The 16,869-nt window shown below is 45.9% G+C and overlaps 1 protein-coding gene across 4 annotated transcripts in view; it reads right to left on the bottom strand.

The window, feature by feature from the left end:
* nuggc (nuclear GTPase, germinal center associated) overlaps positions 1-16,869 on the bottom strand; it is a 116,118-nt gene that overhangs the window by 56,261 nt on the left and 42,988 nt on the right. For all 4 annotated transcript variants that reach the window (XM_031903781.1, XM_031903782.1, XM_031903783.1 and 1 more), the window contains 2 exons: positions 2,724-2,905; positions 960-1,074 (listed from right to left, as the gene is read on the bottom strand). In XM_031903781.1, coding sequence (XP_031759641.1) covers positions 960-1,074; positions 2,724-2,905 — 297 coding nt within the window. The remainder of the gene's footprint in view (positions 1-959; positions 1,075-2,723; positions 2,906-16,869) is intronic.

Genomic DNA, 16,869 nt, shown 5'->3' with positions numbered 1-16,869 from the left:
TCCCCCCCCTCCTACCCAGGAACTGCCCCCTCAGCCCCCCAACCCACTCCCCCAGAACCTCTCTCTATTCTGCCAACACTGTTCCACATGCTCCCCCCCTCCTACCCAGGAACTGCCCCCTCAGCCCCCCAACCCACTCCCCAGAACCTCTCTCTATTCTGCCAACACTGTTCCACATGCTCCCCCCCCTCCTACCCAGGAACTTCCCCCTCAGCCCCCCAACCCACTCCCCCAGAACCTCTCTCTATTCTGCCAACACTGTTCCACATGCTCCCCCCCCTCCTACCCAGGAACTTCCCCCTCAGCCCCCCAACCCACTCCCCCAGAACCTCTCTCTATTCTGCCAACACTGTTCCACGTGCTCCCCCCCTCCTACCCAAGAACTGCCCCCTCAGCCCCCCAACCCACTCCCCCAGAACCTCTGTCTATTCAGCCAACACTGTTCCACGTGCTCCCCAATTTGTGACTAAGAGCAGGGTCAGAAATAGAGGCCGAATGGGCACAAACTTTGGGTCCTTAGTGCCCCTCCTCCCTTGATACGTCTTCCCCTATTTCTGCCCCGATGCCAACCTGGGCATGTGGGTACTAAAGGGGAACTATTACACACCTACAATGGGCAGAAAGTTATGGCTTCAATGCTGGGACCCAAGGAAAGGACAGGAGGTAGCCACAACATTGCTGATCCAGGGGTAAGTCACAATGAAGATGTATTTTCGCACCGTTGAAACCCACCTGATTAATTTCACATCCCCCAAGTGTATTTGCCTTAAAATGTTACAAGATTCACCTCTTCATCAGAGCCCCCCCCCAGAATACTTCCACTCCTTCCAGTTCTGCCCCCACTTCCCCGCTATATTACCCCACCCACCCACTGTCCATATGAAGTCCCTGAGCTGCCTGGCACTAAGGGCCCCGTGATGCAATGAAACAATCCATGGAGATAACAGCAGACACCTTACCCTTTCCCACTGCTCATACAGCGTCTGCTTCTCGGCTTCCAGCCTGGTGAGGCGATGGCCCAGCCGTACCACTGTGTCCTCCAGTCTGTTGGTCTCATCATGTAAATTCAAAGCCCTGGGGGGGGGGCATAGCAAGAGAACCAATCAGATACACTCAAATGAGATCTGCTCCTTTGGCACCTTGCCTCTATACGCCCACTGCCAGGCAATATTGGGCTGATCCGGATCAAAGCACAGTGAATGAAGGCTGGGGGGCAAGGACCACAGCAACAACACAATGTGCAGGACGGCCCATCGGGAGGCCCAAACATAGTGTCTGTTACTACATAACCCCATAACCAGTTCATTATTTAACTTCTTAAAGGAAAAGGTACAATCACTAGGGGGGTGGAGCCAAAGTTTTAGGCACTTCCCCCCAAATGATTGTAATCGCTTCCCTCACAGTTACCCCGGCTGGTGTGGTTTCCTCCTAACAGGAGCCCCAACCCGGGGTACAAGGTAAGGTAATAACTGAGGGGCGCCCCATTTTGATTTTACCCTCCCTTTGCCTTTAACAGATCCTAAAATGCCCGATGTGTGGAGGCTCAGTGGCCACAGCTCATACATTTCCCACTAGTTCTGCCTCAGTATTGAGTGGCCCCTGGGGTGCAACTGGCCTACGAGCTGCCACAAGGGCAGATACACGGAAGCCACACGTCTGTGGTTGTCCTTGCACCCAGAGGCACCCAAGGGCCCTTCAGCACCCACCATTGGATCCTGCGGCCCCCCTGCATGCCTGCCTGCACCCAGGTAAGTAACACACACAGACAGTGTAGCTTACACTGTTCCCATGTACTTAGTACATAGCCGGGTGCCAAACTGAGTTTCCTTGCCCCTCTGTCTGGCAGAAACTGGGAACCATAGAGTGCGCCCGCCCAGGAACATTGCCATGGCTGGTGTGTAACATGCTGAGCCCAACACTAGGCTGGCACTCACTGCCACAACCATAATGCCACAAGCACTAATGCAGCTTATTTACAGCAGCCCAGGGGTAAGAGAGGCTAAATCTCCAATGTAATAATATGAAATTGAAATAGATATCAGGGAAAATAGCAACAATGTACTTTGCAAACGACATTCCCCACATTGGCACACTGGCACAACATATGGGCAATGAGCTGCCAGTCTCGTTACTTCCGCACTGAACACTGATCCGTACAATATAAAGTGCTTTTATCTCATGTCCAGTGCCATTTATTGTACCAAATAAAGGGGAAAATGAAGAAGTAGCACGTATGGCTCAACACTTGGCTAAAGAGGGAGCCTTGCAGCCCCCCTGTAACTCTGAGCGCACACTCAGGATTCCGTAAGGGCAGTGGCATACGTGTTGCTGCGATTTCCAGAAGTCGCCTGAAGTTGCCTCTCACAGCTCAATAGAACCGGGTAAATGGCGTTCAAAGATGAACTGGAGGGGTGCCTCACCCATGGTCGGACTGGGCCCACAGGGAAAAAACCCAGTGGGCCCCAGGCCCAACCTTTGCCGGTGCTCCCCTGGCCTTCGGTGTTCCTCGCCTGACGCGTTAAACTTAGACGTGCTCAGGGGAAGACGGCGGAGGCCCCTGCGGGGGGTTAGGGAGGCTCAGCGGGGGCCCCTGTGGGGGGTTAGGGGGTGCAGCAGGGGCCCCTAGGGGGTGCTGGGGGACGCGGCCAGCAGGGGTACCTGCAGGGCCCCAGGATCAGCAGCCCGGGTGGGCTCTGCACCCCCCAGTCCGACCCTGGCCTCACCTCTTGATCTCCTGGGTGTTGTACAGGTCTGTCTTTGTGCAGATCACGGCCATGTTCTCAAAGTGCCCATCCATAAAGAGTTGGCGCCTCAGGCTGGACGTCAGTATCTCTTTGGCTGTCTTATCATCGACTGCCCGGGTGATGTTGGCGACTGCCCAAACCACATCACATTTCTGCAGATACTGCCGGGGAGAGAGAAGCCAACAATGAGAAGGGGTAACTACACCACTGCGGTATATGTTGCGCAATTATTCACTATACAAGAAAAGGAAAATGAGAAATTAAGCGAATGTATATTTCTTCTTCGTCCCTTCCATGTCAGTACGCATGTTAGGCGGTAGGACTTATATACCAAAGCCAATCAGAATTAACCCTTACCTATAAGACCATGTGACTTCCTCCTCACCACTGTTATTTTTTGTCCTACTGAACAGGAGGTAGGATCTCCCTCCTCACCATTTTGTGATTTCACAGTTTTGATTTTTCTTTTGTTTTTGTCATTTTATTTATTTTTTACCTCTGTGTATACATAGAGAGATGATTCCCAGGTAATGGAGAAGATTTTACCTGATGCCCCAATAAGTAAAGTAAGCAAACTTTCACCTATTGGGAAGAAATGCAGGTGTGGGCATACCCATGGTCCTAGCCTTGTGCTAAAATAGCCCCCTGCTCTATTCCCATGTATGCACAGTATGCAAACAGGCACTTAGTGGGAAATAGCCCCCCTGCTCTATTCCCATGTATGCACAGTATGCAAACAGGCACTTAGTGGGAAATAGCCCCCCTGCTCTATTCCCATGTATGCACAGTATGCAACAGGCGCTTAGTGGGAAGGGATACAGGGGTGGGTATTTCCACATTCCTGCCTGTGATCAATTGAGTCTCCTTTTTCCTATGGTGTTTTGAGCCTTTGAAGACTGATATCAGACTAAAGGGCCATGGGTATGGATATGGGCTAGTGATAACTTAGTCTGAATCTGGTGAGTATGAATCTTCAGTCTCCACTGTGTGTATGAAATGCTCAGGGCACTGAGAAGCCTGGATACTAACGAGCTAATTATGTCCCTCAGCTGAAGGCTGTCTGGGTTCCTGTGGGAGTTGCCATGCTGCTGACTACTCACTGTTATCTGGTAAGGTGTAAGTGCTTCTTTAGGGCACTTTGCTATTGATATCTTTAGTGTTTTTACTGTAAGCCTGAGTCCTCTGTGCAGGTGTGGGTGCAGGTATGGGTGCTCATTACACCAGGTGCTTCCAAGACTGGCTGGGAGTTGCACTGCTGTAGCAGTATGGTATCTCCTTTTCTCGCAGGGAGTCTGCACCTTTTAACCAGTCTTTCTCCAGGGTTCTGACTGGAGTTTGCCTTTACCTACAAGCCAGTGTTATCTTGTTAGGTGCTTGTATGCTTCTTGGGCTCCTTGTTATTGCTATTTCATATATGTAGAATTCCTTGTGAATCAAATCTCCTGTGCAGACACAGCAGGTATAGCAGCTCTTATTCCATCAGGGGCTTCCTGGTGTAACTGGGGTTTCTGCTGTGGCAGTATTGTACCTTTTTCCTGCTTATTTTATTTCTGGCAGGCCCTGGTTTGGTCTTTGGCTTAAAAGGCAGTTTTTTCCTACCAGGTATGAACAGAGTTGTAGTTCAACTCCTTTTTCTTTCTGGTGTGTTTACAGGTATTTATTTCTGCCTGCTAGCATGATAGGAGCCAACATTGGTAAATGTTTGCTTGCTATGTGCCTGTCATTTTGCATGATTGCCGGCTTGTGCTATGGCCTTTGCTTACGTGCCTGTTGGTCCTTGTCCTGGTTATGGCCTTTGGTCAGCGTGGCTGCTGGTCTTGGTCCCTGTTAGCCAGTTTTTTGCTATGTCTCTTGGCTTGCTTGGCTGCTGGTCCTTGTCATGGACTTTGCCTTGTGTGCCTGTTGGCCCTGGCCCTGATTATGGTCTTTGGTTTGCTTGGCTGTTGGTTCTGTCTATGGCCTTTGCCTCAGTTGGCTGCAGTTCCTGCTTATGGCCTCCGGCTCATCTGTCTGCCTCTGACCCCTGGCATCAGACTTTCTGCTATAGCCTTGGCTTGCTTGGCTGCTGGTCCTTGTCATGGACTTTGCCTTGTGTGCCTGTTGGCCCCGATTATGGTCTTTGGCTTGCTTGGCTGTTGGTTCTGTCTATGGCCTTTGCCTCACTTGGCTGCAGTTCCTGCTTATGGCCTCCGGCTCATCTGTCTGCCTCTGACCCCTGGCATCAGACTTTCTGCTATAGCCTTGGCTTGCTTGGCTGCTGGTCCTTGTCATGGACTTTGCCTTGTGTGCCTGTTGACCCTGGGCGTGATTATGGTTTTTGGTTTGCTTGGCCGTTGGTTCTGTCTATGGCCTTTGCCTCACTTGGCTGCAATTCCTGCTTATGGCTTCTAAACTCATCTGTCTACTGCCTCTGACCCCTGGCATCAGACTTTCTGCTATAGCCTTGGCTTGCTTGGCTGCTGGTCCTTGTCATGGACTTTGCCTTGTGTATCTGTTGACCCTGATTATGGCCTATGGCCTTTGCCTTTGGCTTGCTTTGCTACTGCAGCGGAATTTTTGCTATAGGCTTGCCTGCTGGTCCTTGTTTTGGACTCTGGCTTGCTTGTCTGCTGGTCCTTGCTGGCTTGAGCGGCCACTGGGCCTTGGTTTGGCCGTTTTCTTTGCTTGGTCGCTGGCCTTGGTTCTGTCCTTGACTCACTTGGCGGCTGCTTCCGCTCCTGGCTTTTAGCTCACTTGGCCGCTGGTTCTGTCTTCTGGTTTGCTTGGCCATTTTTCCCAGTTCTGTCTTTTGGCTTGCTCGGCAGTGGGATCTGATTTTGGCCTTTGGCTTGCTAGCCCATTGGTTCCAGTTTTGACCTTTGGCTCGTTTGGCCATTAGTTTTGGTCTTTGACTTGCTTGTCCATTGGTTTTGGCCTTTGGCTCTGGTTTCAGCCTTTTGGCTCAGGTTTTGACCTTTAGCTTGATTGGCCTTTTGGCTCTGTTTTTGGCCCTTAGCTTGCTTGGCCATTGGCTCAAGTTTTGACCTTCTGGCTCGCTTGCCCATTGGTGTTGGCTCTGGTTCTGGCCTTTGGCTTGCTTGGCCGTTGGCTCTGGTTCTGGCCTTTGGCTTGCTTGGCCGTTGGCTCCGGTTCTGGCCTTTGGCTTGCTTGGTGATTGACTCCAGTTTTAGCCTTTGGTCCTGGTTGTGGCTCATTTGACCCCGGTTTTAGCCTTGGTTTGCTTGGCAACTAGCCCTGTTTTCTGTCCTTTGGCTCTCAGGGAGACTGGCCCTGGTTATGAACTCATAGCTCATAGGATGCTGGCAATTGTACACAAGGCTGCAAATTTTGTTGTGGTCCTTGGCGCAGGTGGCTGCTGGCCTTGGCGTATATGGATGCCAGTCATGCTGTGGTCCTTGGTGCAGGCATGTTGTTGTCTGCCTTTAATATGGTCTTTGGTTCATGTCAGGGTGGGCCTTGGCGCTTGTGGCTGTCTACCTTAGCTTCTTTCTTGGCATGTGTGGGTGCTTGTTTTTTACCTTGTATTCCACTCCTTACTAGCAGTGGCCAGTTTGGGGACAGGTTTCTTTGCAGTTACAGTATCTGAACAGTGCATCAGTGGTTGCAGGTCTTAAAGGACATGTCAACCCCTCAGATGAAAATTTAATACAGTAAAAGGCAGAACAGTACCTTCATGTAGCTGTACCTCTAAGCGCTGAATTATGGTCCAGTCTTCAGTTTCACTACTCTAACTCCTCAGATAACTGCTGCCTTCAGAGAGTCCCCCAGTCCCCCTCCCCTTGGGAAGCGCTGGCGTTCTGGCGTATGCGCAAGCGCTGTGTGATTTCCCACATTACTCGCATGCGCAGTGAGTTCCAGCTCTTCAATGACGCCGTCGACCATGTGATGTCAGGCGCGTCATTCCTGACCCTGGAAGCCGCGCCCGCTCCCCCCTTGCAGCCAATCAAAATCGTGCATCGCGCGTTGCTACGGCAACGCGCGAATTTTAAAAAATAATGTAACTTGCTCCCCCATTGCAGCCACTCCACATCGTGCATCGCGCGTTGCTATGGAAACGCGAAAATGTTAAATGTACAGTAACTTGCTCCTGTGGCCAGTGCCGGCACAGTTCAGTGGATGGGAGCATTTGAATGACCTGCAAGCACATATTTTAAAGCTGGCAAAAGGACATGTAAGTAGTATTGTCTAGTAGTATTCTACTACTACTACTACTGTTCTACTACTACTGTTCTAATTATTTTTCTTTACCTGGCAAATATTTTATTTCCAATAAATGAATTACTTTCTGACTTTATTTGTATACACTTGTATGTACTCACCTTATGACTTTATGATTATTAATGAATACTATTTATAATTTTTTTACCAGCTATATCTTTAATCATATTTCTTTAACTGTCTTTTGTATATGAATTATTCATATATATATATGAATAATTCATATACAAAAGTCAGAAAAAGAAATATGATTAAAGATATAGCTGGTAAAAAAATTATAAATAGTTTTCATTAATAATCATAAAGTCATAAAGTGAGTAATTCATTTATTGTAAATATAATATTAAAATGATTATAAAATTAAAATGATTAGAACAGTAGTAGTAGTAGTAGAACATATATATATATATATATACATATATATGCCTTTTTTCTATATATACTTCATTGTTTATATGTGTGTATGTGTATATATATATATATATATATATATATATATATATATATATATATATATATATATGGTTATATATGGTTATTCTCTCTCTCTCTAAATATATATGCCGTCTTACTGTATTTTTTACTAGCCTATTAGCCTGTTTCAGTGATACAGCTGTAATTATTGCTCTGATTATGTGGGATTATGAATGAGTGGGATTATATGCGTGACTGGGTATGCATGTGAGTGGGATTATATGTATGAGAGTAAAATAGTATATATAGTAACAGTATAATAAAATAGATTACAAACAGAGGTAAGATTTAATGCAGTTTACAAGGTAAAAGAATGTATGTCAATAATGAGGTTTGCTAATAAAGTTACACTAGAAAAAAACTTCTGAGAAAGGTCATCAGGCGTGTCTGGATATGCAAATGTCAGTGATGATGTAGCAGATAGAAAATGGCCACCTGGTTAAAGCAGATCTTTGAATCTGGAAAATGGGACAGTTCAGGCTAACGGAGGGAGATCAGACAGAGAAACTGATGCAGTTTGAAAGGGGAATATGTGCCCAACCCAAAGACATGTTAAAGATTTTTAGGGTTGACACGTCCTTTAAGTTCTCTTGAGAGTCATGTATTGCAGGCACAGCGCTATCTTATTGCTAATTTTTTATTGAAAACAAGCAACTTGTAAAATAATTACAAAACAAAACAAATATTCTGTTTAAAATAAAACAAATTCCATAAATATAAACAGAAGTTAAAACTTAGCATATATTTACATGTATTTAATTCCGCAGTATTTCCTCTCAAAGCAAAAGCCTACCCCAACCCTAAGGACAGAAAGACAAAGACGCAGGTTACTCACCTAAAACAGCACGAGCCCAATCATAAAAATCTCTCAGGAAAAAAAATCTAAAGGGAGTGAGAGAGACCAGCCCCACACCAGAAAGGCCAATCAGAAATTTATTTTTTACCTCTGTGTATACATAGAGAGATGATTCCCAGGTAATGGAGAAGATTTTACCTGATGCCCCAATAAGTAAAGTAAGCAAACTTTCACCTATTGGGAAGAAATGCAGGTGTGGGCATACCCATGGTCCTAGCCTTGTGCTAAAATAGCCCCCTGCTCTATTCCCATGTATGCACAGTATGCAAACAGGCACTTAGTGGGAAATAGCCCCCCTGCTCTATTCCCATGTATGCACAGTATGCAAACAGGCACTTAGTGGGAAATAGCCCCCCTGCTCTATTCCCATGTATGCACAGTATGCAACAGGCGCTTAGTGGGAAGGGATACAGGGGTGGGTATTTCCACATTCCTGCCTGTGATCAATTGAGTCTCCTTTTTCCTATGGTGTTTTGAGCCTTTGAAGACTGATATCAGACTAAAGGGCCATGGGTATGGATATGGGCTAGTGATAACTTAGTCTGAATCTGGTGAGTATGAATCTTCAGTCTCCACTGTGTGTATGAAATGCTCAGGGCACTGAGAAGCCTGGATACTAACGAGCTAATTATGTCCCTCAGCTGAAGGCTGTCTGGGTTCCTGTGGGAGTTGCCATGCTGCTGACTACTCACTGTTATCTGGTAAGGTGTAAGTGCTTCTTTAGGGCACTTTGCTATTGATATCTTTAGTGTTTTTACTGTAAGCCTGAGTCCTCTGTGCAGGTGTGGGTGCAGGTATGGGTGCTCATTACACCAGGTGCTTCCAAGACTGGCTGGGAGTTGCACTGCTGTAGCAGTATGGTATCTCCTTTTCTCGCAGGGAGTCTGCACCTTTTAACCAGTCTTTCTCCAGGGTTCTGACTGGAGTTTGCCTTTACCTACAAGCCAGTGTTATCTTGTTAGGTGCTTGTATGCTTCTTGGGCTCCTTGTTATTGCTATTTCATATATGTAGAATTCCTTGTGAATCAAATCTCCTGTGCAGACACAGCAGGTATAGCAGCTCTTATTCCATCAGGGGCTTCCTGGTGTAACTGGGGTTTCTGCTGTGGCAGTATTGTACCTTTTTCCTGCTTATTTTATTTCTGGCAGGCCCTGGTTTGGTCTTTGGCTTAAAAGGCAGTTTTTTCCTACCAGGTATGAACAGAGTTGTAGTTCAACTCCTTTTTCTTTCTGGTGTGTTTACAGGTATTTATTTCTGCCTGCTAGCATGATAGGAGCCAACATTGGTAAATGTTTGCTTGCTATGTGCCTGTCATTTTGCATGATTGCCGGCTTGTGCTATGGCCTTTGCTTACGTGCCTGTTGGTCCTTGTCCTGGTTATGGCCTTTGGTCAGCGTGGCTGCTGGTCTTGGTCCCTGTTAGCCAGTTTTTTGCTATGTCTCTTGGCTTGCTTGGCTGCTGGTCCTTGTCATGGACTTTGCCTTGTGTGCCTGTTGGCCCTGGCCCTGATTATGGTCTTTGGTTTGCTTGGCTGTTGGTTCTGTCTATGGCCTTTGCCTCAGTTGGCTGCAGTTCCTGCTTATGGCCTCCGGCTCATCTGTCTGCCTCTGACCCCTGGCATCAGACTTTCTGCTATAGCCTTGGCTTGCTTGGCTGCTGGTCCTTGTCATGGACTTTGCCTTGTGTGCCTGTTGGCCCCGATTATGGTCTTTGGCTTGCTTGGCTGTTGGTTCTGTCTATGGCCTTTGCCTCACTTGGCTGCAGTTCCTGCTTATGGCCTCCGGCTCATCTGTCTGCCTCTGACCCCTGGCATCAGACTTTCTGCTATAGCCTTGGCTTGCTTGGCTGCTGGTCCTTGTCATGGACTTTGCCTTGTGTGCCTGTTGACCCTGGGCGTGATTATGGTTTTTGGTTTGCTTGGCCGTTGGTTCTGTCTATGGCCTTTGCCTCACTTGGCTGCAATTCCTGCTTATGGCTTCTAAACTCATCTGTCTACTGCCTCTGACCCCTGGCATCAGACTTTCTGCTATAGCCTTGGCTTGCTTGGCTGCTGGTCCTTGTCATGGACTTTGCCTTGTGTATCTGTTGACCCTGATTATGGCCTATGGCCTTTGCCTTTGGCTTGCTTTGCTACTGCAGCGGAATTTTTGCTATAGGCTTGCCTGCTGGTCCTTGTTTTGGACTCTGGCTTGCTTGTCTGCTGGTCCTTGCTGGCTTGAGCGGCCACTGGGCCTTGGTTTGGCCGTTTTCTTTGCTTGGTCGCTGGCCTTGGTTCTGTCCTTGACTCACTTGGCGGCTGCTTCCGCTCCTGGCTTTTAGCTCACTTGGCCGCTGGTTCTGTCTTCTGGTTTGCTTGGCCATTTTTCCCAGTTCTGTCTTTTGGCTTGCTCGGCAGTGGGATCTGATTTTGGCCTTTGGCTTGCTAGCCCATTGGTTCCAGTTTTGACCTTTGGCTCGTTTGGCCATTAGTTTTGGTCTTTGACTTGCTTGTCCATTGGTTTTGGCCTTTGGCTCTGGTTTCAGCCTTTTGGCTCAGGTTTTGACCTTTAGCTTGATTGGCCTTTTGGCTCTGTTTTTGGCCCTTAGCTTGCTTGGCCATTGGCTCAAGTTTTGACCTTCTGGCTCGCTTGCCCATTGGTGTTGGCTCTGGTTCTGGCCTTTGGCTTGCTTGGCCGTTGGCTCTGGTTCTGGCCTTTGGCTTGCTTGGCCGTTGGCTCCGGTTCTGGCCTTTGGCTTGCTTGGTGATTGACTCCAGTTTTAGCCTTTGGTCCTGGTTGTGGCTCATTTGACCCCGGTTTTAGCCTTGGTTTGCTTGGCAACTAGCCCTGTTTTCTGTCCTTTGGCTCTCAGGGAGACTGGCCCTGGTTATGAACTCATAGCTCATAGGATGCTGGCAATTGTACACAAGGCTGCAAATTTTGTTGTGGTCCTTGGCGCAGGTGGCTGCTGGCCTTGGCGTATATGGATGCCAGTCATGCTGTGGTCCTTGGTGCAGGCATGTTGTTGTCTGCCTTTAATATGGTCTTTGGTTCATGTCAGGGTGGGCCTTGGCGCTTGTGGCTGTCTACCTTAGCTTCTTTCTTGGCATGTGTGGGTGCTTGTTTTTTACCTTGTATTCCACTCCTTACTAGCAGTGGCCAGTTTGGGGACAGGTTTCTTTGCAGTTACAGTATCTGAACAGTGCATCAGTGGTTGCAGGTCTTAAAGGACATGTCAACCCCTCAGATGAAAATTTAATACAGTAAAAGGCAGAACAGTACCTTCATGTAGCTGTACCTCTAAGCGCTGAATTATGGTCCAGTCTTCAGTTTCACTACTCTAACTCCTCAGATAACTGCTGCCTTCAGAGAGTCCCCCAGTCCCCCTCCCCTTGGGAAGCGCTGGCGTTCTGGCGTATGCGCAAGCGCTGTGTGATTTCCCACATTACTCGCATGCGCAGTGAGTTCCAGCTCTTCAATGACGCCGTCGACCATGTGATGTCAGGCGCGTCATTCCTGACCCTGGAAGCCGCGCCCGCTCCCCCCTTGCAGCCAATCAAAATCGTGCATCGCGCGTTGCTACGGCAACGCGCGAATTTTAAAAAATAATGTAACTTGCTCCCCCATTGCAGCCACTCCACATCGTGCATCGCGCGTTGCTATGGAAACGCGAAAATGTTAAATGTACAGTAACTTGCTCCTGTGGCCAGTGCCGGCACAGTTCAGTGGATGGGAGCATTTGAATGACCTGCAAGCACATATTTTAAAGCTGGCAAAAGGACATGTAAGTAGTATTGTCTAGTAGTATTCTACTACTACTACTACTGTTCTACTACTACTGTTCTAATTATTTTTCTTTACCTGGCAAATATTTTATTTCCAATAAATGAATTACTTTCTGACTTTATTTGTATACACTTGTATGTACTCACCTTATGACTTTATGATTATTAATGAATACTATTTATAATTTTTTTACCAGCTATATCTTTAATCATATTTCTTTAACTGTCTTTTGTATATGAATTATTCATATATATATATGAATAATTCATATACAAAAGTCAGAAAAAGAAATATGATTAAAGATATAGCTGGTAAAAAAATTATAAATAGTTTTCATTAATAATCATAAAGTCATAAAGTGAGTAATTCATTTATTGTAAATATAATATTAAAATGATTATAAAATTAAAATGATTAGAACAGTAGTAGTAGTAGTAGAACATATATATATATATATATATATATATACATATATATGCCTTTTTTCTATATATACTTCATTGTTTATATGTGTGTATGTGTATATATATATACAGTGGTGTGAAAAACTATTTGCCCCCTTCCTGATTTCTTATTCTTTTGCATGTTTGTCACACAAAATGTTTCTGATCATCAAACACATTTAGCTATTAGTCAAAGATAACACAAGTAAACACAAAATGCAGTTTTTAAATGAGGGTTTTTATTATTTAGGGAGAAAAAAAATCCAAACCTACATGGCCCTGTGTGAAAAAGTAATTGCCCCCTGAACCTAATAACTGGTTGGGCCACCCTAAGTAGCAATAACTGCAATCAAGCGTTTGCGATAACTTGCAACGAGTCTTTTACAGCGCTCTGGAGGAATTTTGGCCCACTCATCTTTGCAGAATTGTTGTAATTCAGCTTTATTTGAGGGTTTTCTAGCATGAACCGCCTTTTTAAGGTCATGCCACAACATCTCAATAGGATTCAGGTCAGGACTTTCACTAGGCCACTCCAAAGTCTTCATTTTGTTTTTCTTCAGCCATTCAGAGGTGGATTTGCTGGTGTGTTTTGGGTCATTGTCCGGCTGCAGCACCCAAGATCGCTTCAGCTTGAGTTGACGAACAGATGGCCGGACATTCTCCTTCAGGATTTTTTGGTAGACAGTAGAATTCATGGTTCCATCTATCACAGCAAGCCTTCCAGGTCCTGAAGCAGCAAAACAAACCCAGACCATCACACTACCACCACCATATTTTACTGTTGGTATGATGTTCTTTTTCTGAAATGCTGTGTTACTTTTACGCCAGATGTAACGGGACACGCACCTTCCAAAAAGTTCAACTTTTGTCTCGTCGGTCCACAATGTATTTTCCCAAAAGTCTTGGCAATCATTGAGATGTTTTTAAGCAAAATTGAGACGAGCCATAATGTTCTTTTTGCTTAAAAGTGGTTTGCGCCTTGGAAATCTGCCATGCAGGCTGTTTTTGCCCAGTCTCTTTCTTATGGTGGAGTCGTGAACACTGACCTTAATTGAGGCAAGTGAGGCCTGCAGTTCTTTAGATGTTGTCCTGGGGTCTTTTGTGGCCTCTCGGATGAGTTGTCTCTGCGCTCTTGGGCTAATTTTGGTCGGCCGGCCACTCCTGGGAAGGTTCACCACTGTTCCATGTTTTTGCCATTTGTGGATTGTGGTTCGCTGGAGTCCCAAAGCTTTAGAAATGGCTTTATAACCTTTACCAGACTGATAGATCTCAATTACTTTTGTTCTCATTTGTTCCTGAATTTCTTTGGATCTTGGCATGATGTCTAGCTTTTGAGGTGCTTTTGGTCTACTTCTCTGTGTCAGGTAGCTCCTATTTAAGTGATTTCTTGATTGAAACAGGTGTGGCAGTAATCAGGCCTGGGGGTGACTACAGAAATTGAACTCAGGTGTGATAAACCACAGTTAAGTTATTTTTTAACAAGGGGGCAATCACTTTTTCACACAGGGCCATGTAGATTTGGAGTTTTTTTTCTCCCTTAATAATGTAAACCTTCATTTAAAAACTGCATTTTGTGTTCAATTATGTTATCTTTGACTAATAGTTAACGGTTTTTGATGAGCAGAAACATTTAAGTGTGACAAACATGCAAAAGAATAAGAAATCAGGAAGGGGGCAAATAGTTTTTCACACCACTGTATATATATATATATATATATATATATATATATATATATATATATATATATATGGTTATATATGGTTATTCTCTCTCTCTCTAAATATATATGCCGTCTTACTGTATTTTTTACTAGCCTATTAGCCTGTTTCAGTGATACAGCTGTAATTATTGCTCTGATTATGTGGGATTATGAATGAGTGGGATTATATGCGTGACTGGGTATGCATGTGAGTGGGATTATATGTATGAGAGTAAAATAGTATATATAGTAACAGTATAATAAAATAGATTACAAACAGAGGTAAGATTTAATGCAGTTTACAAGGTAAAAGAATGTATGTCAATAATGAGGTTTGCTAATAAAGTTACACTAGAAAAAAACTTCTGAGAAAGGTCATCAGGCGTGTCTGGATATGCAAATGTCAGTGATGATGTAGCAGATAGAAAATGGCCACCTGGTTAAAGCAGATCTTTGAATCTGGAAAATGGGACAGTTCAGGCTAACGGAGGGAGATCAGACAGAGAAACTGATGCAGTTTGAAAGGGGAATATGTGCCCAACCCAAAGACATGTTAAAGATTTTTAGGGTTGACACGTCCTTTAAGTTCTCTTGAGAGTCATGTATTGCAGGCACAGCGCTATCTTATTGCTAATTTTTTATTGAAAACAAGCAACTTGTAAAATAATTACAAAACAAAACAAATATTCTGTTTAAAATAAAACAAATTCCATAAATATAAACAGAAGTTAAAACTTAGCATATATTTACATGTATTTAATTCCGCAGTATTTCCTCTCAAAGCAAAAGCCTACCCCAACCCTAAGGACAGAAAGACAAAGACGCAGGTTACTCACCTAAAACAGCACGAGCCCAATCATAAAAATCTCTCAGGAAAAAAAATCTAAAGGGAGTGAGAGAGACCAGCCCCACACCAGAAAGGCCAATCAGAAAGGGCCAGGGCTAGCTTATTGCTATTGCTATTGCTTGTTACTAGCTGTCTTTCACTCTGGTGTCTTGCATGCAGGGATGGCAGCTGGCATGTCCACCAGTGCTTTTCTTGGCATGTTCACCGGTGCTTTGGTTTGTCCACTGGTTGTTTAGCATGCATAGTATATGGCTCTTCTCTGACTTTCATGCAGGGTGGTTAGCTGGTACATTGAGTATGAGGCTGTGCACCAGTTGTTCCATGCATTATTTCCAGTTGATTCCAGTCATGTTAAACTGGTTAGCTGATCTTCCATCTGCAGGTTGTGTACAGTTGCTAAACCTGGCCCTAACATTGCTGGTTAGGTAGCCTCTCAAGATTGGTAGCTACAGTGAGTGGTAGGAAGTTGGGTTTCAGCCTGTCATGCTCTGTTACAGGCTTGGGTCCCTAGCTTGTTTGTGCCATAGGGGGGCTTGATGGCTAGTGGGCCCTTTCACTGTTGGTCAGTTTCACTTGTACGTTGCTTCAGATCTGTGCTTGGATTATCTTTGGCTGATCTCTGGGGGTTGTTGAGTTTGACGGCTGTCAACACCAATGTAAGCTGATACCGGTGTGCTTTGGAGCTAGATACTTGTGGATCGCAATTATGTCTCTAGGGCCCCAGGTTAATGCTCTAGTGGATAATGCATCAGAGTTGTGGCTAACTGGTCTGTTGTTGCTGGGCTGGTAACACCAGCGAGCTGCCCAGTGCCAGAGTTATGATTCTTGAGTTTCTTCTTGTTGGCAGAGGATCCTCCCCAGCCGGGCTTGGATGTTTATGGCAACCATAGTGTGGAAATCCCTCTGGTCCCTGAGAGGATTCTTGTAGCAGGGAATGGTCAGTTTTTCTTGTGATGCTTGATTTGTTTTTAGCATCTGTTGATATTATTATTCCCACCCCTTATTTTTTAGGGGCAGGGCTTGGTAGATCCCATGCGTACTGACATGGAAGGGACGAAGAAGAAAATGAGAATTTCACTTACCGTATATACTCGAGTATAAGCCGAGTTTTTCAGCACTAAAAATGTGCTTAAAAAGAAACCCTCGGCTTATACTCGGATATATATGGTAACTGCACTCAAACTACATCCAATGCGGTCCAACCAACAACCACCGCCCCCCTGTGGCCGACCTCGCCGTGCACAGGAAATCGCGCGCGACTAGCTCATGCACACCCACAACAACGGCACCCCCGTGTACGACCTCGCAGTGCACAGGACAACTCGTGCGACGATCTGGCCTGCCGTGCTGTGCGCAGGACATAATAAGCAGCGCGCCTATGCACCATTGAGGAGCCCCCCCCCTCCCCTGGGAAGACCTTGCTCGCCGTGCGCAGGACATAGTGAGCTGCGCGCCCATGTATGGCACCATTGAGGAGCACCCTCCTCCACTGGGAAGACCTTGCTCGCCGTGCGCAGGACATAGTGAGCTACGTGCCCATGTATGGCACCATTGAGGAGCACCCCCCTCCACTGGGAAGACCTTGCCTGCCGTGCTGCACGCTGTGCACAGGACATTGTGCACGGCGCTCCGCTTCACCAAGAAATCAAACAGTGCTTCTGATTAAGGAACCTGTGGGACAAGGGGTAAGACCATTCTGTTGCGATTACGCTGGTTATATTGACTTTTGTGTTGTTTGTAATGTCTTGCTTCAGGGTCACATTGCAAACAACCATTGATGCTGCAGATTGAATCAGTCAGGCTCCATTAATTTGTCAGCGAG

The sequence above is a fragment of the Xenopus tropicalis genome, chromosome 6 (assembly GCF_000004195.4).
Source record: "Xenopus tropicalis strain Nigerian chromosome 6, UCB_Xtro_10.0, whole genome shotgun sequence".
NCBI classification, from domain to species: domain Eukaryota; kingdom Metazoa; phylum Chordata; class Amphibia; order Anura; family Pipidae; genus Xenopus; species Xenopus tropicalis.
Note: the sequence above shows the minus strand (reverse complement) of the source record. Positions and strands in the feature narration are given on the sequence as shown.